The 27,584-nt window shown below is 34.0% G+C and overlaps 1 protein-coding gene across 1 annotated transcript in view; it reads left to right on the top strand.

Annotated features, from left to right (window-relative positions):
- RYR2 (ryanodine receptor 2) overlaps positions 1–27,584 on the top strand; it is a gene marked incomplete at its 5' end in the record, with an annotated part of 557,937 nt that overhangs the window by 451,538 nt on the left and 78,815 nt on the right. The window contains 9 exon segments of the mRNA NM_001082757.1: positions 2,958–3,128; positions 4,146–4,205; positions 6,903–7,037; positions 10,315–10,350; positions 11,111–11,223; positions 13,502–13,598; positions 15,385–15,488; positions 16,936–16,987; positions 19,512–19,565. Of these exon segments, the coding sequence (NP_001076226.1) occupies positions 2,958–3,128; positions 4,146–4,205; positions 6,903–7,037; positions 10,315–10,350; positions 11,111–11,223; positions 13,502–13,598; positions 15,385–15,488; positions 16,936–16,987; positions 19,512–19,565 (822 nt within the window).

Raw genomic sequence — 27,584 nt, 5'->3', positions numbered from 1 at the left:
GACCACTATAGTCTTGGAATTTGAAAAGCACATATTTGACAGTATATCACTTACAGCATTTGGCTGACTATTACAGGTTCTTATTACAAGTGATCTATAATCTGGAAACATATGTGGATGATGACTTTTCTATCCCTGACAACAATAATAAGTCTGAAGAATTAGGAGATTCTGTACTAAGAGTTCATGTTCCACTGAAAATTGTTAGTAGTTTTTCTGCTTAAACAGTGTGTTGTCTGTTTAGGTTAATGTTGGCAAATACACAGCACAAGGAAGAAGGTCAACAGCTCCTTTGGGAGGAGAGCAGTGATTTTATTCATCCTTAAAGCAAATTGAAGGCTTTCAGAGCAGTGGTCTATCTGTCCCTACAGATTATTTTCTCTTGTTCATCATTCATGTCCTATGTTTTCTTAAGTACTGCACTCCCTGTACAATATAGGAATTGGAAACAGATAATGGAATTCCACAGTCAAGGAAAGGGAAGGCACAGACACTGAGAACAAAAACACAGCTATAATATAAATCTCTATGAGGATATTTGATTGCTCGTAAATTTAATTTCTTCCTACTAGTGGTGATATCATCATTAATGTTAAAAAGCTTGCAAGAAAGCAAGATTTTTGTTTAACTAAAATGGGAATAAATTTTCCTAGCATTTCTGACAATTGAGGAATTTACAATTGGCTTTGGGGTTGATTTGAATTATTCATAGTACAAGGTCATTTAAATATTTATAAAGTCAAACCTGGTATAAGCTCCTTCTGCTTATACAACCAGTAAAAAAAACTTTTTAAGTTAAAATCAAAGAAGAGACAGGCATTTTGCTTAGCAGTTAAGATACTGGTTAGGATATCAATATCCTGTATTGGAGTATCCAGGTTCAGTTCCCAGTTCTGGCTCCTGATTTCAGCTTCCGGCCAATTCAGACCCTGGGAGACAGCAGTGATGGCTCCAGTAATTGAATACTGCCACCAATGGGGGAGGCAAGGACTGTTTATAGTTCCAGCTTTATGGATTTTGAGGAGTACAATAGGAGATGGGATCGATCGATTGATGTATCATCTATCTCTCTCTCTCTCTGACTCTCACATAAATATTTTTTAAAAATCTGAGAAAACTCTAATACCAGTACAATTCAGAATTTTAATATATTGAACAATGTTTTGCTGAAACTAAATTACCAATAGTGGATAGAAGTGTGCATAATTGTGTCAACTTGATTAATTTTTAGGTTAATGGTTTCTCAATTAAGTAATTATTTGTATCATTTTAGTTTTATGTTTCCTTTTGAACAAAGACCATTCAAATCAAGGATCAGTTATTTTATGTATTGATCTGTTTATTAGTATATTTAATAATATAGTTAATACTTTTAATATATTAATATATAATATTTAAATACTATTTAACAAATAAATATTCATCATGAATTTTCCTAATATACCTACTGAGAGTAACCTCTTACAAACACAGCATCAATGCAGTTAATGCATCTCCTTGGAGTGTCAGTATCATTCTTATTGCCATGGTTCTGAAGAGTTCAAGTTGATATAATATTCCAATATATAATGTATATAATTATATATTATAGTATATTCTATTGGGTTATACATTAATAATATAAACTATAAGCTATCATTACTGTGTCACAATTCAATTATTTTATTACTTTCACTATGTTAAAAACTTCTTTCAATATCATTTTGTGATATATTCTGGCTTTTTTAAGTAAACAATGTATATATTAAATTCTGGGTTTTTTTCTCAGTAACCCAAGATCTACAGTATATCAGTATCATGACATTATGTTCTAGGTTTAAAATGTTGTAGAAAAAATTCACAATGCACAAAGAAGTGCATGTGGGATAATTATTTTAATTTTAAATATTTAAATTTTATTATTTAATTAATTATTTTAATTTTGACAGTTACTTTAATTTAGAACATGCCTCCTTAATTAATAGAAAGATAACTTATTAGTAAGATGATGCTTTCTTATCTGTGGTACCATCTATGCCTCAGACACCATCTTAGGCCCTGGGCCCCATTGCCACCTTGCACAGTGGGGTAGGGTGCTAAGCCACATGGCTAACCACCGCTGTCAGCTCCACCCCCACCCTAATGGGATTCACTGCTCCTACTTCCCTGCCTGCTGGCCTCCCCAACCGCCCGGCAAAAGTATCACAGGATCTGCTCCCACACATATGCTCTTTCTTCTTCACCCCTTCCCTCCGACCTGTTGGATTTCCCGTCAATAAACCCTTTCCTTTACTCCGGTGTTTGGTGCGTTTTGTGGTGGCCTTACACAACTCAATATATAGTGAAAGTTAGACTCTGTCATTTGAAGTGATCCTGTGGTATGAGCATAATATCTTCATAAATCATGAGAGCCCTGAAAGTATGTTGAAAATATTCAGTTGTAGGCTTGTCATCCAGATGATGTTGAATGCAGATGAAAACACAAATGAGTGTGTGTGTGTGTGTGTGTGTGCGTGCAATCTTCGATTTCCCCTAGGAAGGGATTGCCACTCTGGGGAGATGAGTTTGTAGACTGTATAAAAAGAAAGTGTATAATCATTTTATATAACAAACACCATAAATAAACATTTTTCAGAACAGTGAACCTTTATTAAACATTTTAAGCATTGTTATTAGAAAACATACATCTGTACTTACCATGTAATTTGTTTTCATATGCTCGTCTGCTTCTCTGACATTATGGTGTTCTAATATTATAGTGTGTATTATCCTTCTAAAAATTCCATGGCAAATACACACTAGTGAATTATAATGACCTAGGAATCTGAGAGTATGATTTCAAATTAGCAAAAGTTGGTTAAGGAGGGAAAAGAAAGTTATTCTCAGAACAGTGGGACGTTCAGAAATAGGGACAGAGTTTCTTATTCTCAATGTGAGAAAAGCCGGCATAGATTCCAGCCCTTCTCTTTGTTCCACAGGCAGCTGTTTCTGATCAGGAAAGGAAGAAAATGAAGCGCAAAGGAGATCGGTATTCTATGCAGACCTCTCTTATTGTGGCAGCCCTGAAGCGGTTACTACCCATTGGGCTGAACATCTGTGCCCCTGGGGACCAGGAGCTCATTGCTCTAGCCAAAAATCGATTTAGTCTGGTAAGTCTGCCTTACACCCCAGTGGTGACGATCATCGGACCTCCAGACTTCTGAGTGTGCATTCCTTTGTCACCCTGCTCTATGTCAATAGTTCATTTACATTAAATGTTTATTAAGCAGTTTCTCTGCACATGCCTGAGGACTCAAACACAATGATTGCTTGCTTTTTTTCCCTTTCTTTTTTGCTGCTATTTTCATTCCCAAGTTATGTTAATCATCTGCAGGGAATATTCAGAAACCAAACAGAAAAGTCACAAATGTATCTCTGGCTATGAAAAAAATGAATTTTTATGAGCTCCTATGTGAAGTTTTTGATGAAACATATATCCAAATTTATGAAAGGCAATTTTTCAGTATTAGAAGCATAGTAGTTTCATAAGGTGCTGACTCTTACATCAACAGCTCCTTTCCTTTGCAAGTATCAGGAGTTAACTTTGCAGGATTCGTGTGTGTCCCTGTGTTTCTCCTTGTTAGCTATGTAAAGGAGAATGAAACTTTTAGAAAAAAATACACATGGCGGCACTATTTTCTATTTATGTCTTTTGGAGGACATATTCTCCCCATCCTTATTCCCATTGAATCTCTGAAGCACCTCTCGGCGTATGCATAGTTTGACACCCAAAAATGAGTGAATTGGGGGGAGTTTTGGTGGTTGTCTAATGTTTTATTCTCAGGCGAGGATTCCCTGCTATTACTAGACCATAGAAGTCCCTATTACAAGGTAAAATAACTTTGAAAATTTGGAGAGCACAGAGGATACTCTTGTGTTTGAGTGAATTGAAAGCTTAATTCCACTGAGTACTACTGCTCTTAATGTAGAGTTCAAGTAGGTTATTATCTTGTTCAAAGCTACAGCATTATCAAGAAATGAAAGAGCACCCAAAATTTTTGGTGTGTATTTTGATAGCGATATTTGTCCAACATATGTTATTTTGAAAGAAGTTGAGTTGTTTCTATTGATTTGTGAGAGTTGATGCATTGTAAGACTCCTTTTAGGTAATATCTATTTCTTGACAGAAAGACACTGAGGATGAAGTACGAGATATAATCCGCAATAATATTCATTTACAAGGCAAGGTAAGCAAAATTTTATTTTAGAAATAGTATCTATAAATTAATCTCTCTTTAGAATAATAAGTATTGTTACTTCAGCAATTAAGGTAATGGAAACATTGTTTCAGTCCTTACCCTACTTACAAATCCTTTTGTATTAAATACTCTGAAGATAATAAATGATATATTTAAGTAGATAATCAGAAATCGTCAAATTTTGAAAAACAGTATGCTATTGTCTGAAATCAACATTGTATATATTCTTTGTATAGCTAACTTTGAGACTCATTGTGATATTGTGATAAACAGGAGTCCATAAGAAATTGAAATTTTATATCTGATAGTCAGAAATTAAATGTGTATTTATGATTCCTTAGTATATAGGGGATATTGAGAATTGCTGCAGAAGGAATAAATGAAAGGCACAGAGAATAAAAACATGGTTGGAAACTGATGCAACACCTTCTGTTTTACCGGAAGGTGAAAGAATGATTAGAAACAGGTTTTGTAGTCCAGTGAGCAATTACTATTATTTGGATTTTTTTCAAATGACAGAGTATTCATTTATTGTTAGACTCTGTTACATTATTTAAGAAGTCTATTACTGCAACTTAGCCTGTTAATTCCATTCTGATATTCCATCTAAAGAAATTTTTTTAAAATTATGAAAATATCTAAACGTCAGAAAATAGTAGCAACTGTAAAATGTGTGCCTTTGTGGGTATTAAACTGTCTTTTTCCAAAGATTCCAGCCATATTTTATTTTTAGCACTTTGAGATATCATATATAATCAATATGCACACAATGCAGATTTATTTAGAGAAAATCTCATGTGATCTTTGCTACCTACACAGTCTTACACTTAGAAATGACTCTTCCAGAGTAGAATAATTCTTACAGTATGATCTCTTTTCAGATGGCAAAAAAAGAGTTTTAATGTTTTAAAATGTTCATAAAGCTTCCAGTTGAACCTCAAGTGAAGAGTTTACACTATATACTTTTCCCTTTTTGGGAGACACTAAATATTTTACATAAAGTAGTGCTTGAGAACATCATGCACTCCTGAAAGGATCTCAGAGGATCCTCAGGGGACCCCAGAATACACTGGAAAAAAGCACTGGTCTAAACGTCCGGTACCTCTTAGGAAGAGTCTGTGCCAATATCAGGAGTCAGTAAAATAAAGGTGGTTATGACGTCGAGCAGAAAGAGATTCTTCCTCAGTATTCTGCAGGCTGCTTGTAGAAGTATCATGGACAATTTAGGGTACCCACTGGGGAAATACTTGTATTTTACCTCTAGAGAAACAAGATCTAACTATAAAGAGGTCGTGAATATATGTAATAATATATATTCATTTTGACATTTCATTCTAATACTTTGTAATGCTAGGAATTAGGCATACACATTATGAAGAACTTAAAAAATAATTGTTTTGTTTCTTGGTCCAGTTAAAAACATATATTTATTAAACAGAAGACTACAGATTAGAAATGCCTCAAATAAAAAATGTATATAGAGAAAAATATTTTATCAGAGGAAAAATATATTTACAAGCATTCATGTACAAAACTCTGTCTCTATGCATATCTCTAGATGAAAGTTATTTTTTATATTTTAAGCTATATTTCTTTGGTTTGGAATTGTGAAGTTTTAACATTGTCCATGTATTTCTGCTTTACAACAATCATTTCTAATGCAGATACTAAAGTGGAAGAAAAGGACAAGAGGATTTCTTTGTCCATTTTTAGTAACATACTTATTATACATTATTCCTTAAAAATCATATGTATTATTCTCTACTAAAATGCTTGTATTTGTTAGTTTCAATGAATTATAATAATCTTTCTAAAAAAAACTTGAAGACTTCAATTATATATCTCAATTGAGAAATTTGACAGTGTTAAGAAATAAAATATATAGACTCCTTTGTGATGAGTATGATGTTTTAGAACTCCATTAATTTGTCTTAATTGTAATTTCAGCAAGATTAAACTTGGTTGTTGCATTTTTGTTTTTATAGATAAATGTGATCTTATATCATTTTCTGTAAAAGTAAACATGTAAATCACTCAGCAGTTAGACTGTGAATGAGGAATAGAAAGGGAAAGGGTTGTCTTACCCATTTCCTTTGCTTGACTAACAGTTGCCAACTCATCCTTAAGCCCTAGTTATAACTCTACTTTTTTAGGGAAATCTCCAGTCACCAAAAAAGTAGGTTAAATATTATAGTGCCTTATGTGTTTTTGTAGTAGCACTCATTAAAATTGTAAATGCTTGTTTTATGTCTATCTCCCTCATTAGCTGACAAATTTCTTGAGTATAAAAAACTTAACCTGGTTTGCTCATTACAGAGTATTTTGCTTTTTTAAAAATTGCACATAAGGTTACAGCAATGTTTTGAGGGACATAAACATAAATCTAGTGAAATGATAGCTATTGTCAAGCGAGTTAGCATATCCATCTCTTCACATGGGTACCATTTTTGTGTATGTGGTAAGAGCTCCTGTAATCAATTCTCTTAGCAAATGTCCAGAACATAGATCAATATTATTAACTGTAGCTATCATGATGAATATTAGACCACTAGACTTGTTCATCCTAATTGCACTTTTACACGCTATTCCAACACTGTGGTATGCTTAATGCATAATTGCAGATAAAATCTCCCCCTCTTTAGAATGTAACTTTGTATTTTGTGTATTTTCCCCATTCTTCTGCAGTTGGAGGATCCTGCTATTAGATGGCAAATGGCGTTGTATAAAGACTTACCCAACAGGACTGAGGAAACCTCTGATCCAGAGAAGACAGTGGAAAGAGTATTGGATATAGCAAATGTGCTTTTTCATCTGGAACAGGTTAGATTTTGTGTTATTCAGTCATCTTGTCCCAATTATATACATACCTTTCTAAAAAATGAAGTATATTAATTCTTAACTATGAGCCAAAAATATATTTAGCATATTCTATGTAAAGTGCTTATAACTCAGGAATGCTTGACATCTAAAAATTATAATTTCCAAGAATGTAATGTTTGTAGCAATTCATAGATAGTTTGTTTTATGGGACCAAGGTATTTGTTTTATTGTCATTTTCAAAATATTTTGAAGTAAGACAGATTATTAAAATTACATACTTAATTGTAAATTGTTCTAACAACAACAAATGCAGTGGTGACATGATGTCAAATATCTCCTGCTTGCGTAATTGTTATTACTGTTATAACAACACATTTGAGATTGTTTTGCTAGGTTCCTATTTAAAGTACTTTTTATCACTTGCTTAACCTTTTCTTAGAGACATTTTGAGCTAATTTTCTCTGAGATCAAGAATAAATTACATTTAGAGACATCAATATGTTGATAAAAAATCATGTGATTAAAGTGCTTTTGTATACTTTTTCAGTTGTAGCCTATTTTTCAATACAATGCTCAGTGTGTTTTTGATTGTCTTATTTATTACCTTTAAGAATTTTCAAAATAATAAGACTTGGGACATCATCAAACATCAAATGGGAAGACTTTATTTAAAAGGTTATCCTGACTTAGGTAAAATATTAGTAACAAAGAAACAAATTAACACTAGAGTGAGGATTCTCAGAATGAACCCAGTAGTGCGATCTGCCATTGGACTATGTCAGTAGCTACCTTGACACAGTTAATACAATACTGTAGAAGTTTTATGCTGCTTATAATATGATAAAATGCTCTATATCACCTCAGGAACTTTGCCACCTAATGTTTTGAGGATTTGTTTCAACTTTGTATAGCCTTTATCCTTATATGAATATATTAATATAACAATAATAAACATTTTTATTTTTTTATTTTTTTTAAAGATTTATTTTATTTATTTGAAAGACAGAGTTACAGAGAGATGTGGAGACCGAGAGAGGTCTTCCATCCACTGGTTCACTCCGCAATTGGCTGCAATGGCTGGAGCTGTGCTGATTTGAAGCCAAGAGCCAGGAGCTTATTCTGGGTCTCCCACATGGGTGCAGGGGGTCCAAGGACTTGGGCCATCTTTCACTGCTATCCCAGGCCATAGCAGAGAACTGGATTGGAAGAGGAGCAGCCGGGACTAGAACCGGCGCTCATATGGGATGCCAGCGCTTCAGGCCAGGGCTTTAACCTGCTGCTCCACAGTGCCAGCCCCAATAATAAACATTTTTCTTTGACTCCTCTTTTACATTATCTGAACTCCTGCCTTATCCTGGGCAGTTAAATAATGCAAGGATATCATCTAATGTAACGACATTTTTATTTCCTTCCTGCTTATTCAGAGGTCCCCTGAATTCTAATGTCTCCATTACTGTGCGGTTTATCACTATACTGGATGAGATTAAATTAACTAGGATCCTCTTAGGCTGTATGAAAATTTATATTATGTAACACCTTGGAACTTAGCATTTCCCCTAAGTACATATATATATTCATTATTTATGAAGTAAAAATAAATTATCCTCAATCACCCAATGAAAAAGCTTGAGGTAATGAAATTATTATAAAGTCACAGAGATGTGCTTCCTGAATTAAATACAATTTAAAGAAGATTATTAAATATTAATTAAACAGCTTTTGGAGGGCTATTTCTGGCCACACCATTCTACCATAAATTATTGAATCATGTTTCAAATACATATCTGAATTTTATTAAATTAATTTTAGATATATTAGTGAAGCTTATCAAAATATGGGTACATTTTATTATAATCATATGTTCATAAATATACCCAGTCTTGAAGAATGATGACATTTCTAAAATGAGTTTCACTTTAGCAAATATCAATTCATGTTTTGGACATTCATTGAGTGCACTTTGGGATGGCAGAATTATACTCATTAAGCACTGGCGATTGAGGCTGTTTCATCAGTTCTGTTGGTTCATATTCATTAGAGAATGCAGACACTAAAACAGATAAATGTAGTAATACAGATGTGTTAGCATATAAACTGAAGAGGGTATAAAAGAAATGTAATCTACTTAGGAAGTAGGTGATCATTGTATAAATCTTAATGAAACAGGAATTATCTAGGAAAAGCCGTAGGGATCAGATTTTAGTTGAAGCCAAATAAATAAATAGTTTGTTCAAAGGGTTCATGGTAAACAGAATTAAAATGTAAGTTTATTTTGGTGCAAAAAAGATTTTTAAATCAACGCATAGCTTTATCACGATAACCATTTCCCTGGACTTTTTGAAGACTCCTCATGTTCTACAAAGGCTAAAGATATGACAGCATTAGAATATCATGAGAGAAGGATATTTGAGTAGAAATTTTCTGTTATCAAAACTGGAAATTAATTTGCAAAAAATGTTTTACCGCTCTCGTATTAGTGTAAAAACAGTAGGTGTGCAGGGAATACTTGCTGATTTATCTCATACATCAGTGACTTTTCTAGACTCATCTTTTTTATTATATACCTGGCAATGTTTCTCATAAGGGTAGGTTATCACCTTTGTATCCCTAATACTGAAAGTATGGCTAGGCAAAGAGAAAAGCACATCAAGACAGATACACTCACAAGACACCCTTAGATCACAGATCTTGCAAATAGTTTATTTGATTTGTAGGAAAGCACAGTGTTCAAGGTCTTTGCTTGTATAGTAAAATGCTCTTGCCTGATGGTAAGCTTTATGATTGTAGGAATCCTTTCTTTTGTGTTGACTACTTTATCTTAAATGTTTCATGTTTGTTGACTATAACCCATGCTGCACAAAGTGCTGCGTATTTGTTAAAAAGCTACCAACTTACAGTCTTAGATCTCAAAATGAAACTTTAAATTGAAATGTGTTGAGACCAAAGGAACTCCACTGCCCTTGATTGTGTTTTCACTCACAATATTAAAGTTCAGCAATGATTTATTCATTTATTTCACTCATCAAGAAGGCAACCAAAGTAGACAATTGTTTCTTGACCCTATGGAAGGGAGAGGTCACAGAAATAAGTGCTTTTCAGTTAACAAGGTTGCCTTAATAGTTTAAGGGGATATTGCCTGAAGAAAATTTTAAATTACTGTAGTCTAAATACTCATAATGTTTTATTGAGGCACAATTAGATTTCAGTCCTTTACTGCAAAGGATAATAAATTCAGTTTTACTTTTTTTACCTAACATAACATTTTTATTTCTTCCAGAAATCTAAATTTATTGGCCGGCGATATTACAATCTGGGAAGTACAATGTTCAATTGCCTAGAGATTACTAATTAATTCATAATTACATGTTTATATTTTTCTTTCTAATACTTATAATTAATCTCTTTTTCCTCTTAGAATTCCAAACACCATTAGTTAAATAAATAGCTTGCTTGCATCATTTACTGTAACTTTTGAATTTTCTTTTTTTCCTTTCTAACAAAATAATTATGTATTGTAACATTCCTGAAAAATTAAATCCCTTTACTCACTCCTGATACTATGTTCACAAAGCCTTGTCATCTTATATTAAGGAACTGTAGATTTTTTTCTAACTAGAATTTTCTTTTTCTATGTGTTTAAAAGTACTTCTGTAGCTCTTCTGATAAAATTAGTGACAATGGAACCATAAATAAAAAGTTTAATTTTTGTGTAGGGAAAGAAATAGGTTTTCGAGTCATTAAGAAACTAAAGAGTAAAAGGAAATTTTACAAAAGATATAAAATGATTTTATATAGAATTCTTTTATATTTCATTGATTTTAAGGATGACATAGCTTCTGAAGTATTCACAGGGAAAATACAATTTTACTAAGGAAATTATGTTGCATTTGAAACTATTTCAAATGTAGCTTTGGATAACTTTTAGGATGTGGACATTTCCATCATAATTTTAAAGTGATTTTGGAATTGGAATTCCAAATGTAGGATGATTGAAAGGTGTAACTGTTCAGTACAGCGGTTTTGAGGGTGGTTTGGGGTTTAAATATGTATTTATTCCTATCATTCTACCTTAGGTGGAACATCCTCAGAGGTCTAAAAAGGCCGTATGGCACAAGTTACTCTCCAAGCAAAGGAAAAGGGCCGTGGTAGCCTGCTTCCGAATGGCTCCCTTATATAATTTACCAAGGTCAGAATTTTTTTTAATGTTTTAAGTTTAATTAATTTTTAAGTTTTTAATCTTTTAATGTTTATCATAGATTAAATGAGTGATAGTGAATCTAGCTTCACATTAGTAAAATCATTCAAGAGAAGGATGGGAGGAATTCATTGATTTTGCTGTAATGCTTAGGTTTTCTAAGATTTTCAGGCCCCATGGTCTATATTGTAGTTGCTAAATGATCTTATTATACTGAAGAATATCTGCTCACTTCTGTGAGACAAGGTAGGGAAATTAGGAATTTACTAAAGGAAATCGACTGTCTTGATTTGAATCCTGGCATGGTAGTTTTTCTGCTGTTGCCATTGATGCAGTTAATTATCTGACTGTTACGGTTTTTACAACTGAATCATGATAGGATCTGTCTCATAAACTTGTTATTGTTTAATGGGTTGATGTAGGCAGACTGCATAGAAGTGAGGTTGTCACAATAGATGTTAGTCATTATTTTTTGTCATTATCGGTGCTTTATGTAAAGAGCTGATATGCTGTAAAGAGCTGATGTGATATAAATACATTTGATAGTTCCATTAATATTCTGTTAAAGGTGTCATAGACATACTTGTTAATGCAGAGTCATATGGTATATTCAAGTCTTGCTGGTGACATAGGGTACCATCTCAGCTTTCCCACAGTTCTTGCAAGAAACCATACTCTTTCCTACCCTGAACTTCACATAAGTCACATCATCCCTCTACCTGGTAAACAGGGCTCAGCTCAGGTACATCTTTGACCTTGCAAACTTAAAGCTTCCTCCTATTGTTTCCAGGACAATTTGCATACATCTAGTTGTAGTACTTTGCTGCAGTATTGGAGCAGTTTCTATCCCTGATTCAAGTTCCTTTAGAGTATTATTCCATTTTTCTATTGCAGCATTTTGGAATAGTGAATGGTGTGCCACTGAGCCTGAAATATCTGAACTTCTACCCCAAACCATGTGCTACTTTAAGTTCTCTGAGTCATTTATGGTGTCACCAGGTAGTCAAAGAATATTAATCTTGAATTTATATTTTCATTTCTTTTCTGGTTATTCCTGTAGGGTCACTGCACAATTTCATCAGTTTTCCTATGAACTGCTTTATACCAGCATCTTTTCTTCATAGCTACCTTTTCAAATCCCTCGTTCCTTGCCTCCTGTCAAGTTGATGCCACCAGAATTTGAGCAGTTTCTAAGATCTCACGCTTTACTGTTGCACTCCCACATGCAGTTTTAAAAATGATAGCTTTTGTTCCACTGTTTCTCCAACCTGGTTATTTTAAGAAAAAAACACTTGACTATATCCAGGCCTCAGCTTCCTGGATCAGAATTTCTGAGTGCCTAGTTTGGGTTCAGTTTAGATGCTGCACAGGTGGTTCTGCTGTACCATGAGCACCAGCACATCCTCTGACTTCCCTTTGTTGCCCAAAAGAAGAATTTGTGGTGATTTCTAGTGTTTCCAGCTGTGTTGCTAATTCCCCTCCCAACTCTCAAGACCCATCACGCACCCTTGTTGCTGTTGCGTCTCAGAACTCCTTAGCCCGCTTTAGGAATTCCTTAAGCTCAGCATCTTTTCCAACAGCAGCACCATCTCACTCAGTCACCTGTGATATCTCTTTGGTGTCCCTATTGTCGTGGCATCTTTTATCCTTCTTTATGCCCAAATCTCATCCAAGTCTGTCATTAACTTCACACTGCTTCTTCGAGTCTTCTCTGGTCCTCTTTTACTGCATAGGTGAACATTTATTATTATTATTATTATTATTATTATTATTCCAGTATTTAATCTCTGGGTATATACTCCCATAAGTTCAATTGTACTTGGGAATCCAGACGACCTGTGTTTGATGTTAACTTCAATACAGACTAATCCCTATATTGACACACAGTACATGGCTTATCAGAAGCCACATTATATAAGAATAACTACCATTTAAGGAAAATCTACCCAGTGCATTTTACATTATTTATCTTACAAAACTGAAGTGTAGGTGGCATTGTCTTGGTTTTATAAATCAGAATAATGAAAGTTGGGAAATTTGAGTAACTTCACCAATGTTATAAAGCTTAGAAATGGCTGAGCCAGGATTTAAATTCAAATCAATATGTGTCCCAAGACACCTTCTCTATTCTCCTCAAGAGCAGAGTCGGGAATAAAAAGGTTCTTTGATTTTAAAAATTTACTGCACAGATAGTCTAGAAATAAAGTATGATAGAATACCTTTACAGTTTTTTAAAAAAAATTTATTTGAAATTGTGCTTATGTTTTAGGCATCGAGCTGTCAATCTCTTCCTTCAGGGATATGAAAAGTCATGGATTGAAACAGAAGAACATTACTTTGAAGATAAACTGATAGAAGATTTAGCAGTATGTTTAATGAGTTTTTTTGTATTTTAGTTGGGTTTTATTACGAAAGAGAGTTTGAACTTGGTGGAACACTGTTGGCAAGAGCAGTTGTTATATAACATGAAAGAAAAAATGGTGGTAGTACATTGGTTTAAGGAAACATTTTAAATCTCAGTTGTTATTGCACTCAATGCCTATGGAAAAATATACTCTTACGCCCATCAGTATCAAGCAATTCAGAGTTTAAGATGATTACTACAAGTATTTATTATAAAATTATAATAAATGTTCAGTTATACTTTCAAATTCTTTCTCACAGCCTCTTTTAAATATGTCAGACTATAAAGGGCTGAACTAAAGAGAGCTTAGCCACCAAACAGATTTTTAAATAATTAGATTTAAAAATAAGCGTAGAATAGAATGACAGAATACACACAAGAAGAGGAAGTCTAGGTAACAGGGTGGAAGGCAAACACGGTTTCCATAGGACAGTCTAACAAAGGGGCTTGTGTCGGAAGAGTGCTCTGCACACGTTCATCATTGTGATCTTCTGTAACTTGTGCATTTGTTTAAAAACCTGACAAAAGTCCTCTCAGAAGTATTTACAAGCATACATCATTTTAGAAACTAGTCAGACAAAAGCTTCATGATTCCCAATTTAAGGGTCACTTCTCTAAAAGTTATTTTTTAACTCATAAGTTACCAGGTAACAAATAATAAAATAATCTCATGTTTAAGAGCCTAACCCTGTTTGCCCCCATATTTTTTAAGAGAATTTGTTTGTTTTTAGACTTCAAACAACTATAGAATATTTGTGCATGTTGGGGAAATTTTCCCAGTATACACAAAGTTAATCCTTAAATCCAGGAAAGAGTACCATTCAAGTAGAGAAAAAATTTCAAAGGGAAAAGTAAATGGAGTTATAAAGTTCATCAAATGATTCATTAAAATCAGTACTAAATAATTCTATGCTTAATCATCTTCCTAGCTTCCTAAATTTTGAAAGTAGCTGAAAATGAAAAAAAAAATGACTGGTTCAAGCATTGATTCTTTTAGTATTCTTTCCTTATCATTATTTGTGTAGGCATTGAAAGTGTTTTATTTGATAAGCAGTTTTCATTGCTATTGAACTAAATTTTGTACTTGGGATGAGCTAGCATTTCACTGCAAATTTTATAAATTAAGTCCTTCCTAAGCTGAAATTTGTATAGGAAATATACTTTCAGTTAGTTAGAAATCTGCTTAGAAGAATAACCTCCAGAATTTTTAAATTAATAATACATCCTTGCCTATACTGTTTGTTGGTCAGATTACTTCTCCCAATTAAGAAGCATAGTCTTACATTAGTAATGTAATGGATATATAACATATGACATTTTTCATACTTTATATATAGCATATATATATACACAACATACACAAATACATATATGCATATTTAGCATGTATAAAAATACTTCAGAACTCTGTGGAAAAACAGAATCATGAGTTTACTGTGGTACAAATGAATTTTGAAATCCACAAATATTTTTCTCATAGCACATATTTTCATGAACTTTTTGAAGACTTTTCATAGGAATGCCTTAGAGAATTTTTGCAGCAAAATAAATTCATATTTTAATTCTATTTTCTATAAACTTTTGAAGAACTTTCATATAATGCACATAAAATACACAAATACACACATCTATGTGCCACAACAGAAAAGGCTTTCCTTTTATTATTTATTCCTATCTCTTATTTTTTTTTTGCACTTGAGTGAACATTTCTTTAATGTGAAATTCTATCCATGTTACTCATTTTGCAGAAACCTGGTGCTGAACCTCCAGAGGAAGATGAAGTGACTAAGAGAGTTGACCCTCTACATCAGCTGATTCTTCTGTTTAGTCGAACAGCTCTAACAGAGAAATGGTATGGTTGGGAGGATTTATATGAGACATAGGAAGAACAAATCAAGAAACCCACTTCTGAGTATTCTATGTGTCATGTATTCATGTTTCAATTTCATCTTGTTCTTGGTAAGAGAGAGAGTTATATAAAGATATGGCCCGTCTGTCATACACCTAGAGACCAACCACTCATTCAATTTCAGCTTTTAATACTTACTTATTAGTTCTAGTTTTTCTTATCAACTTTGTAATTAGCTGATTTAGTTGATTCTGATTCTTCTTAGAAAAGGTTTTTTGTCTTTACTGCAAACAGCCTTAATAAAGAAAAAACAAATTGCAGTACCAAAAGTATATAGAGACCAATGATGACTCAAAATTTCCCGGGTAGATTGTGTCTCCATTGTGCAGCAGATCTTAGGAACCTTTAGTGGTCAGGTGAGCCATCATCTCAATTTCCAAGTTTATTTTAAGGACGTTGCCCATTTGTCTTATCTTTGGCAGTCATAAAAATCCACCATAGCTAAAAAGGGCAAACCTCTATGGAGTTAAATGAGATGTACACTCTTGGACCCAGTAATGAAAATGTGCTCAGCATCTGCTCATTACAGGGGACACTGCATAGGTTGTTTGCAGCCAGGACCTTGCAGAAGTGCTGACTTTACCTACGTCCCTGCTCCAGGCCTATCCTGTTCCTGCAGAGCCTGGGAGATGGTGTAACTACCAACCCATGTCCACATAGGTCTTCTCAGAAGTCCTGAACAGTCCCTTGACCTCTTTGCATGCCATGATGATGTACATTTCTCCCTCCTAGCTAATGTGATCCATCATTTCTCTCACTCTCTCTCTCTCTTATTATTTCCTGATTAACAAAATCATCTCATCCCTAAGCATAGAGCAACTCTGTGTCTGGCATTGTCAGGTAATGAGGTGTTTCTCCTATGTGAATTTTTCTCATGGCTGAAACTGCTAAAATAACTGTGCGTATGTTAGGTGTTTTTATAGAAATCTTTCTTTTTGTATTAATGGTTTCAACACTTTGCAAAATAAGTTAATAAATGTTAACCATTCTTGATTTTTAAGAACCATTATTATGAGCATCTTATTTTTTATGGTAATATTATAATTAGGGGAGACTCTCCATCAAATGCTAAATACCACTTTTGCTGTCAAAAGCTCATACCTCACTTAAATTTTACAATTTCAAGAAAATTTAAGTTATTATATTTGTGTGTAATTCAATAGACCATTTGTTATTTTTGTTTAAGACTTGAAGTCCTATTCTGGAAGATAAGGTTGAGACAGCTCTTTAGGAGTTCTGAGTCTTTGATTTCTGATTTTAAGATACTAAATACTTTGAATTGTTTATTTAATTTTAAAAAGTTGTATTTGTTAGAAAAATACAAATGTTATTTTATACATATGTTTGATCTTCAACTTAAAGATTGATTTTTGTTTCTTGTCTTCCGTAGCAAACTAGAGGAAGATTTTTTATATATGGCATATGCAGATATTATGGCAAAGGTAAAAGAGTTCTCTCTCTGATTTTAATGTTTAATTTTAATAAAGAAAAATCATTTTCACTTGACAAGGGATAAGAATCTGTACATTTCTGAATTAAAACAAAACATTGCTAAATCTTAGAAACAAGTGGCATTAATCTCAACTTTTCAGTTGTGTGAATCTCTGCTCTAACTTCCTTGATGGGTAATTACTGTTTCCTACATTAGCATTTTATATATGAGGAGCTCACTGATCTTGTAAACATTCATTCATTCAACAAATGTTTGCTGAGCACCAAGGTATTGAGAATAACATGGTAAAGAAAATAAAACTGAACGCATCCTATCTTCTTGAAGTTTATTATATCAGGAGGAAACTAAAATTGAAACAAATGATTATTAGAAATTCTGATAAATCCAATGATAGAGGAAGTATTAGGAGTATTGGGAACAGGTTACATGGCAAAATAATGAGTCCTGATTAAAGAAATTATTGACTGTTGAAAGATGAGTTGACTATAAAAATAGTAACATCTAGTATTTACTGAACTAGACCGGGCTGAGGCTTAGATCCCAGAACTCCATCTTGGTCTCCCATGTGGGTGCAGGGCCCCAAGCACTTGGGCCATCGTGCCTTGCTTTCCTAGGTGCTTTGCAGGAAGCTGGATCGGAAATGGAGCAGCCAGGATGCAAACCTTCACTCATATGGGATGCTGGTGTCATAAGCAGCAAACTAACCTGCCATGCCACAACCCCATTATTCATATTATTTTTTTTATGTTTTTCTTTTACTTTCTCTATCTCATGTGCCTGTTGATGGATGGAGCATATTCAAATTTGCCTCCCTGCTTGGGATACTCTCTTCCTTATCCAGAATCTACATGTTCTGATCCAGAAAGTGCAGTCCTGGGCTTCAGGCCTAGTAACTCCCTGTTTACTTAGCATTTTCATTTATATTACATCAGTGCAATTGATGAGCATTATCCTGTATCTGTGAATCCTTCTATTTCCATCTAGTATAATAAAATGTTGCTACAGATCTGGTAACAAATCTCTTATGGTTGCAGTGCCCTCCCATGCCAATCAGTAGAAGTTCAGCCCTCTATCCACCATGAAAGGGCTGCAGATCTGATTCCTCACTCTGTATCCACCCTTGCAAACATGGTCATATGCCTGTTACTCTAAATTGAAATGGTGGTGCTTGGTACAGATTTGTTGAATAAATGAAGGAATGTTACAGACCTTTTAGAATTTATCATTGAGGGGCCAAGAGGGATCACATTTTGAGCTTCTCTCTCATGTCCATTTATTCTCCATACCAAGAGTACTGTGACTCATTGAATTGAAAGTGTTTTCTTGATTTGTAACATATATTTCAGCATTTTCCTCTATATACTCACTGACACACTGAGTACTTACCAAACATTAATAACTTAGAGGTGTTGGAACAATCAAACATTGAAGAACCAGGAGTTCTTCCTACTGTAGATATTGGAGGATGATTGACTTCCTTTGATCACTATAATTCAAAATGATAATATTGATAATAGCTGAGATTTTCTAAAAGTTTATTAATTTTTGCCTAACTGACAAGCAAATGTAAATACAATCATACTTCAGAAAGTTCACAGAAAATAGGATTAAAAGATTATTTGGGCACAAAACATTTTGAAATCCATTTATAAGGAGGTCTTTAAAAAGTCCATGCAAAATGTATATTATGGAAATAAGCATATATTTGAAAATTTCTGGACCAAAATGACCTAAATTCCATTTACCACAACTGTTTGATGTACTGTTGTATTAACTCCTGTGATCCTCTCAAGAACCTGGGCACTGTTTTTCTTATCCCCATCTTAATATGAGATGAGACACCGAGAGATGAAGGATTTTGCCCAAACCTAAACAACTAGTACCTGACAACCTCAGGGTTCAAATCAGGCATTCTGCCTCTTGAGATCACAGTCCTAAAAACTGCTTCTTTAGCAAGAAAGTTTAAGCTGTGCAAAATAAGTAAGAATATATGTATGGCTTAACACAACTCTTTTACCATTTTGCCCCCAAATAATGGACTAACCAGTTTTATCATTTTCATGTATATAGAATAAGATGAATAACAGAATTTCACTTCCTTCTTTTGGGACAAATGCAATAAAATTGAAGCTAAAATTAGGATTATGATAATCATTTTAATTAGCATCCACTACTTTCTTAATTTTAATTAATATGCATTGCATATAGTAGTATTAGTTTATTGCAGTTGGTTTGAACAAGGCAAATGCATGAATAAGTAATATGTGTAGTTTGATAGGGACTTTGTAATTATCTGTTATGTATTAAATTGATTGCATTTTAATTTTATACAAGTACTATATAAGATATTTTCTTAAGTGATAAATTTATTTTTGGTATCATCTAATATATCTGATATATACAAACAATGTTAATGATAAAATATAAATGATTTCACTTCCATATTAAATAATTCTTGTGTACTTTCTGTCTCAGTATTTTCCTCTCTATTTTTTGTTTTTTGCATGTATCAGAGTTGTCATGATGAGGAAGATGATGATGGTGAAGAAGAAGTGAAGAGCTTTGAAGTAAGACCAGTCTTTCTGGATTTGTCTTTTCTTTTTCTGTTTTGAAACATTGTTTCATAGCTTGTAACTGACATTTATGTTTCTTGCTTCATGGCTTATTGCAGCTTATTGTGTCAAGGAAGTGCATGTCAGAGCTGGATGGACAAACCTGAGTCCTAACATTTGCTGCAGTTAAGACCAAGGCACATAGAGTAGTTAAATAACAAAACGCAGCCCATATGTTCAGAATGAGTGTTGCCGAGAAGCCCCAGAGATGAGTCTGCTTCAAAATGTTCTCATCTCAGTGATATTGTGTTCGGAAATTCCCACCAGATCTGGGAGGAAAACATTTATTGAAGAACAACATGACATCAAGTTTTGAATTAAACCTTTGGCTTAATATTTTGTTCTGAATTGAAGTCTTAAAGATTTGGCCTCTTTCGACTTCTGCCCAATTAGGTCACTCATTCCATGTACATATGTAGATGATGGCACACGATGCAGTTTGCTTGCATGAGGTAGGAGTGCGTATATTCCTAGGACTATATTCTATTTTATCATTATTTTATGAATGATCTTAGTCTTTAAATATCCCACATAACTTGAAATGCTGCTTAATGTTGATTAGCAAAAGGAAAGTTAATATTATTGCCTCCTTTGGCTTACACTGTACTTTTGCTTTCTGTGAAAAAAAAAAAAAACTCTTGCTAACTACTTTTCTTTTCTTTTCTTTATTTATTTTGTTTATTTTTTAGAGTTTTCAAAAAGAAATTGAGTGGAAGGAAATAGAAATTAGATTTTTTTTCCTATTAATTTAATGTCTAGACTTTGAGTTAGAAGTCTGGAATTCTTCAGTAGCCAGCAATGAGTCTTTAATTTTGGCGGACCCACAAAAATATATAGGTGAGAAATGAACTGAGAGCAGTCAGTATGCTTTCAAGACAATTTGTATAAGCATCCCTGCAGTATTGAAGTTGATGTGCACAAAATATGTTAAAACAAAGTAACTTGAGGATAATCCATGACTATTGCTGGCTGAGAACCATGTCATAGGAGTCATTTCCTGTGTGACACTATAATCTATTCTAATGTATGTATGCTCTGTTCTCTAATCCATCTTTATTGTTAAGAAATGGAGTTAATCAGAATGAGTGTGAGCAGCAATTAATATTGTTTTCTGAAGTGCACACCATTTATGGTCTATTGGCTGTCTTTAGAGCAGTTGTTTATTGCTATTTTGCTTCTTGTCCTCATCCTTCCTTAAGGTCACAGGATCCCAACGCAGCAAGGTAAAACTATATATGTGTGTATTTGTCTGGGTCTCAGTTTCAGTTTCTTGTGACATTTACCTTTGTTAGACCCAACATCTTGGACTCTTTTGTAATTAAAGATCTTGAAAATCTTTCTACAATTTTAGAGCTCCAGTGTAATTGGTCTCTTCAGGATCTTTCCTTGACATGAGTTTGTTCTTCTTACAGTTTAAATGACTCAGAGCCTACAATTCTTCAGGTTAACTTTGAACTGCATTACTCTGCTGGGGTAAAAGAATCCAGTCCTTCAGTTAAAAAACATTTATCTAAGGACTTTTCAGTGCAACCTCTGGCCACATTCCTCTTGATATTTTTTTCTTACTACTTGAAAACAGACATGATACCTCCTCACCCCTGATGAGACTGGAAAAAAGTCGATTTTTCCATTGGGCTATAACTACTTTCAGTTAGTAACCTGAGGTTACATTTTATGGTTTTAATATTGATCCTGACTGGCACTTCACTGAAAAGAACTAGACAACCTTTTCTATCTCTTATTATTTTAAATATTTGATCCAGAGAATTTGTCAAGAAAAACTATTTCGGTGTAGAATTTTTTTTTTTACTTTGATGTGGATTCTTTTAAGCTTATATTTTTGTCTAAATGAGGTTATTTAGTTTGGAAACTGATCATAAACATCACAGATCGATAGATACAGTTTTTTTAAAAAAAGCTTTTCAGCTTATAAATATAATTTTTATACTTTGTCTTCTGTAGGAAAAAGTGAGGCATTTTCTGTTTAAATCTGTTTAGGCTATCATAAAACATATGCTAAGAATAAGCTGAAAATTATAAATCACTGTTACATTTGGAGGAACATATTGTTCCCATAACATATCATGATCCTGTAAATTTTTGAATTTGAGATCATGCAGATTCTATAAGATATATCTCTGATCTGAAAGATAAAATGGTTAATGACATATGATGGACATGACAACAATATTCAGGGGACTTACATAATACATAATTAGTAATTAGTAATAATTGATTTTTATCACTGATTTTCTCAGATTTCCTATGAATTGATAAGGGACGAAAACATGAAAATGTCTCCTAACATCAACCAAATATTTAATTTCCTACTTAGACAAAAAGTTCCTATCCAAGAGTGTTTTGACAATTGTGCAAGGAGAGTAGATTAGTTAGCCTAGCAGGAGAAGGTGTTCCTAGTCAGGGAAAGCATTTGACTTTAAAAGAGGGAACAGTTTTAGCTAGATCCAAAAGTATACCTAATTTAGTACACAGGGTCAAGTTTAGTGAGGTCAGAAATGTTCCTAATTCAGGAAGAGAATCTGGGAGTGGCTAGCAGTGGGATCATATGAGGATGCAGGACAGGTTAATGACAAGGAATCAAGTGAGGTATGGGGCCTGAACATGGAAATAAAGGACTACCTGTGGATTTAGAATGGTCAACAAGCTCACATGATAGCGAAACCTGACAATTCCAAAACAGAGGATGTGGAGCAGCAGCTGTGACTGTCCTGTTATGTGACAAGATTTCAAAGTCACTGACAATTGCCACTGAATCAAAATAGACCAACTCTGGGGATTTTCACCTCCTAACCAGTTGAGCCAGTCCTTTTGCTGCTCTCCATGTGATTTGGGACTGCAACTTAGTGTTTACTTTTGCCTGGTGTATGTATCATGCTACTTTTGAAAAAGGGAACACTCTGAAGCAGGTTGGTTATTAAATCTACTGTAGTCTCTGCTTAAATTCTTTATCTGTAAGGCATTCAACAAAGACATTGAGAAGAAGAAAGAAGCAAATATAATAAAAGTGGTATTATAAGAAAAATTTCCATGAGGAATACAGTAAAACCAAAGAGGCACATAAAATAGCAAATTGAAACCAAAATGCCAAGTCCTTGCCAGCTCTTTCCTTCTATCACAGATGTTTTATTGCTGTGATCCTGTTAAAACTTCTCTGATTTAACTTGATGATTTACATCCCTGCTTTGTAATATATGTAAATATGCTTGTCCTAGAGCTCTTTATTTAATGGCTTTACTGCATATTTAGTAATTATTTTACAGTTGGGACTACTTTAATATTAAGATCATAAAAAGGACAGTGAAATCTTATAAAGAAGCCAATATTAAGTGAAAAACAATTATTTTACTAGTTACCTGAAAACTTAATTGTTGCCATTGAGTGCTTTATTTAGCTTTTTGATTTTCATGAACAAGACAAGTAAATAATAATGTTTCAAATCAAATAACACATTTTTCAAGCATGATAGGTTTTTCTTACACATAGTATCAAAGAACTTTGGGACCACAGACATTTTTGAAATACGATTTTGCAAATATGTGAAAATATTTTTCAGATGGTCATTTCTTCTGTTGTCCTTATATAAAACCTGAGGGTGCAATATTAAAATGATGATTCGGTGGAAGAAATTTTGTGGAAATGTAAGGAATATAAAAATTTCTCTTAAACATATAAATTAATGATATTGGAACTTAGGTAACTGGGAGAAATGGAGCATTAACTTATCTTCCAGGTCATCTTTCTCAAATATTAGATAAGTTGAATATCTTTTGGCAAATGACCAATTTCTGACTACAGATGAATTGTCTCATGAGTTATAAGGTCCTATTATTCTGTACAGTTGACTGAAGAAAATTCCTTTAGTATTAAATTCTAAATATGCCTGTGGCAAAGCTGGCATTCCGTAACAAAGACTTAGGGGACTAACATATTCTCTCCCATGTGGGCCTCAGACATAACTAAAATAACATGATACCTGTCAAAGCTCAGACTAGTACCCAGCTCATATGCCAAAGTAGGTACCAATAAGTATTGAAGAATCCGTTTAGCTCCCAAATGTCATAAAGACTGACATTACATAGCTCTATCCCAGTGATTAAAGAATTTCCTTCAAGCCTTTCCAATGATCTAATTGTGAAGAGTTCAATATTTTGGTAATTCTTCAAGAATGAATTGACTTTAAAATGAACAAACCCCCAAAGGCTACTTAATTTAAACTTTGAATGTGCTTATTTAGTACTGTTCATAATAACACAGTAATTTAAATTAATAGGACTTCCTAAATTATTGCAAAGAAAATCTTACATGAATAAAAGTTGAATGCAGACCTGCAAATACAAAATATTGAAGCAATTATTCCTTTTATGAAGAAAACTTGAAATTCTTTAATTCCTACTGCAAAATGTATATGATATCCAAAATATGCACTAAAGCATGAAGATTGGTTGTTACACGGTTGAATCGTAGACAACAAAGAGTTGAAGAATTTGAGAGGCCTGTGTTCTTGAATACTCAGGCAATCTTCCAAGTGAATTTTAAATATGAAATTGACATAAAGTTATTTTTGATCTGTTGTCTTAGACCAGGTTTTCTAGAAAATAGGTAAAAAAGGAAAAATCATGAGCATATCATCTATAAGTTCTCTTCCATATCCATTCTCTTATTGCTCACAAGAAGTTCCATTTCTTCATATTTTCTGTCTGTACTTAGCAACTCCGCCAGGAAATCCCTGGGGAAGTCACAGCCACCTTGGGTGGAGTATGTGTAGTGTCCAGGCCCGGCAGTCTCTGCTTATCTATCAGCATGGGGTCTCCTCAGTGAGTGGTGTTGGTGGTAGCAGCCAGCTTCCATAATCACTGTATCGTGTGAGCCATTTCTAGTGCCATTCTAACTCAAAGACAAGGCAAGTGGCCAAGGCTTGGCGAGCAGGGAGTTCAGTGGAGATGGAATACTGACCCGAGTACAAGAAATATTCCTGGAAAGCACAGTCCTGTATATTGTATTTTGATAGTTCATGCAAATGAATACGTGGACCTAAAGAGCAAGCAGTCTAGAAGTCATATACAAAACTGTTAGTTTTTCATGTATATAATTTTGGTTGTGTGTGCTATCAGTTTTAAAATATTACTGTTGAAGCTTATACTCGAATAAATTAAATACAATAAATATGAGACAGCAGTTTTTTAAGGGCATACACACTTGGATGGACTGCTTTTTTTTGACACTCATTTCCTCCATGTAACTGTGTGAGATTAACCCTCATTTTTCCAGTATAAACTGGGGCTAATTTTAGTAACTAAATAATAGCATAATTATAAAGGTTAAATTAGTTAATGTATAAAAGGCTCTCAGAACATTGTCCTCCACATAACAGGCTCTGTTTTAGTATTGGCCGTTATTACTGCATATAAGTATTTTCACTTTCCCTACTGTCAATGTAAATAACAAATGGAGAGAGAGTGTCTAAAGGTAATGAATTTGTTCAAAGATGCACATTTCAGTGGGAATATACGTGATGTAGTCATCTCTGTGTGTATTCAGGGAGGCAATAGGAGACGACTCTGCAGATAAAATGAGGAGGCTTACATAAGTTACTGTGAAGCAATTGTCATTGGCGACTAGGGTTGCTAACAGGGGTGGCATCCGTCCAGGGTCAGTTGGGCAGTTCTTGGGCAGATGTTCTCACAGATGTATTTTCTATGTCAGGCCGTGGCGGTTCTTTGTGTCAAGCTGTGGTTCTGGCAGAGTCTTTTGGGATAGTTCTTATTGTCAGATGTGCATACAGGAAGTCCTCTCCTTCAAGAATTCCTGATTTAAATATTTATTTTTGCTTGGATTTGACACAAAATATACCATTTTGATTCTGACAGTTTTCACACAATGAACAAAACCAGTCAGGTAAACCTATAGAGGAACTTTTACAGCATGGTGAGCACAGAACTCCACACACAATGCAGGAGACCTCTGAGCCTTAGCGAGTCATGTTAATTACTCTAATCTCAGCCTTTTCTTAGAAGGAAGAGCTTGGAACTGGATGTCCTCAGGGGTCAAATGCACCTTTACACATTGTGTGGTTTGCAGTTCATGCATTAGTTCTTTTTCAATTTCTAAGGTGATTTCCTATTTGGATAAATTGCTGATAAAGACATGGAACTGTTCATCACTTTTTTCTGAAATTGTGTGGAAGTTTGAAAAGAGAACAAATTCCATCATTTTTAGAATAAAAATGTTACAATGAAAATGGTTTATAGAAAGTAATATCTTGGTTCTGTACATACCTGTGTATCTCCACCCTTTTCTGGTTTAGTATTTAAAATGGTACATAATAGAGTAATAAAAAAAGGTGTAGAAGGACTGACGGTTGAACCTGCCAGGAATGCGGGTGGTGCAGAAAGCCATGTGATAGTGTCTTGTCGGCTTGCTGCTGCTCGTCAGCACATTTTAATACAAGCTTCCCGGAGCCAACTTGAAATTACATAAATTCAACAGCTGATTGTATCAGTCAAATACATATAATTTATTTGTGCAGATGAAACAAAAATTTCTGAAGTTAAATCCAAGGGAAATGGGTGCTAGCATGAAACATATCCTCAACAACTGAGTCAAAGTTTTTATTTGAGAGTTTGCAGAAGGAAGTCCAGCTCCACAAATGCCATCTGAAGATGGGTTGGCACAGGATGGGAACCAGGTTCTGAAAGAAAGCAAGGAATAGGGAGGGCAGTCTCCAGAAAACTCTTCCTTCCAGAGAAGCAGGGAAAACCAGGGGCTATATAAAGCACTTGACATAGAGCTGTTCCTGGAGCAGAAATTAATAAGCATTTATGAAAACTGAGAATACAGACACTGGAATCTCTAGAATTTGAGTTCTCAAAATCGAAGTAATAAATTCTTACCAACCATTCTATAATGAAAATTATCCTAATGTCTCATTCCTCAAGAATGAATACCACCTGCTGCCATGTTCATGATCTAGCCATAGCTTCATAATATTATTGGTCACCAATTAGCTTATTGTTCTTTTTCTACCCTGGTCAAGTTATTCCAGGGGCGAATGGCCTGCATCAGTCTTGCTTTCTGTATTCAAGGCTGTTTCCAAATAAATAAATAGGGGAATGAAGGTTGTTTAAAATAGGTATTGTGCTCAGGAAAAACCATGTTCCTTCTAATATACCGGCTTTACTTTACTAGTATGGTAAACTCTGGGTTTAGAGTTCCTCATTCTCTCCTCACATTTTAGTTGAATAGTATGCATAATGTTGTCTGGACCCAATAGAGAACTATTTCAACTCAGTTGGATTTTATTGCTTTAGCGTAGTTCTACATCAATTCAAAATATGATCAATTTAGAAGAAACAGTATTCCACCCAAAATGCAAGGATATATGATATTGGACAAAAGTAAGTCATAAAATCACATTATGCCTCGACTAAAGAGCCATCAGCATACTGACCTAAGTACATGTCTCTAGTTAGTGTTTTGTCTGTCTCTGCTTATGTAACAAACTTTGATAGCATTTTTGAAAAGTTTGAGTAGAGACATTTTTCTTTTTGTTAGAGACAGATCATTGGAAACGATGTTCATTCTTTTGAGAAGTGAAACTGTGGACTATGTTTTACTATTTGACAGTTCAGGAGCCAAGACAATGGGTAATGAGGAAAGATACTGAGGAAAAGTCCCATGAACTAAATCCACACTCTGATCATTATTATCTGTTTGCATATATGTAACTCTAAAGACATCTTGGACTATGTACTAAAAGTAAACTGAATAAACATTTTATACTGTGCTCCATGACTCCTCACACACACACAAATGGCATTTGTAATAGTTCAGCTTAGTTGTGATCACAAACAGCACGATACCTCATTATTTTGTGCTTTCATTCATGCATTATGGATTTCTTGAGTACCTGTTATAAGCAGGAAACTAAGCAGTTTATGGGTATTGGCGTTGCAG

This window comes from Oryctolagus cuniculus, chromosome 13 (genome assembly GCF_964237555.1).
Source record: "Oryctolagus cuniculus chromosome 13, mOryCun1.1, whole genome shotgun sequence".
In the NCBI taxonomy this organism is placed as follows: Eukaryota; Metazoa; Chordata; class Mammalia; order Lagomorpha; family Leporidae; genus Oryctolagus; species Oryctolagus cuniculus.
This window is presented reverse-complemented; position numbering and strand designations above follow the sequence as displayed.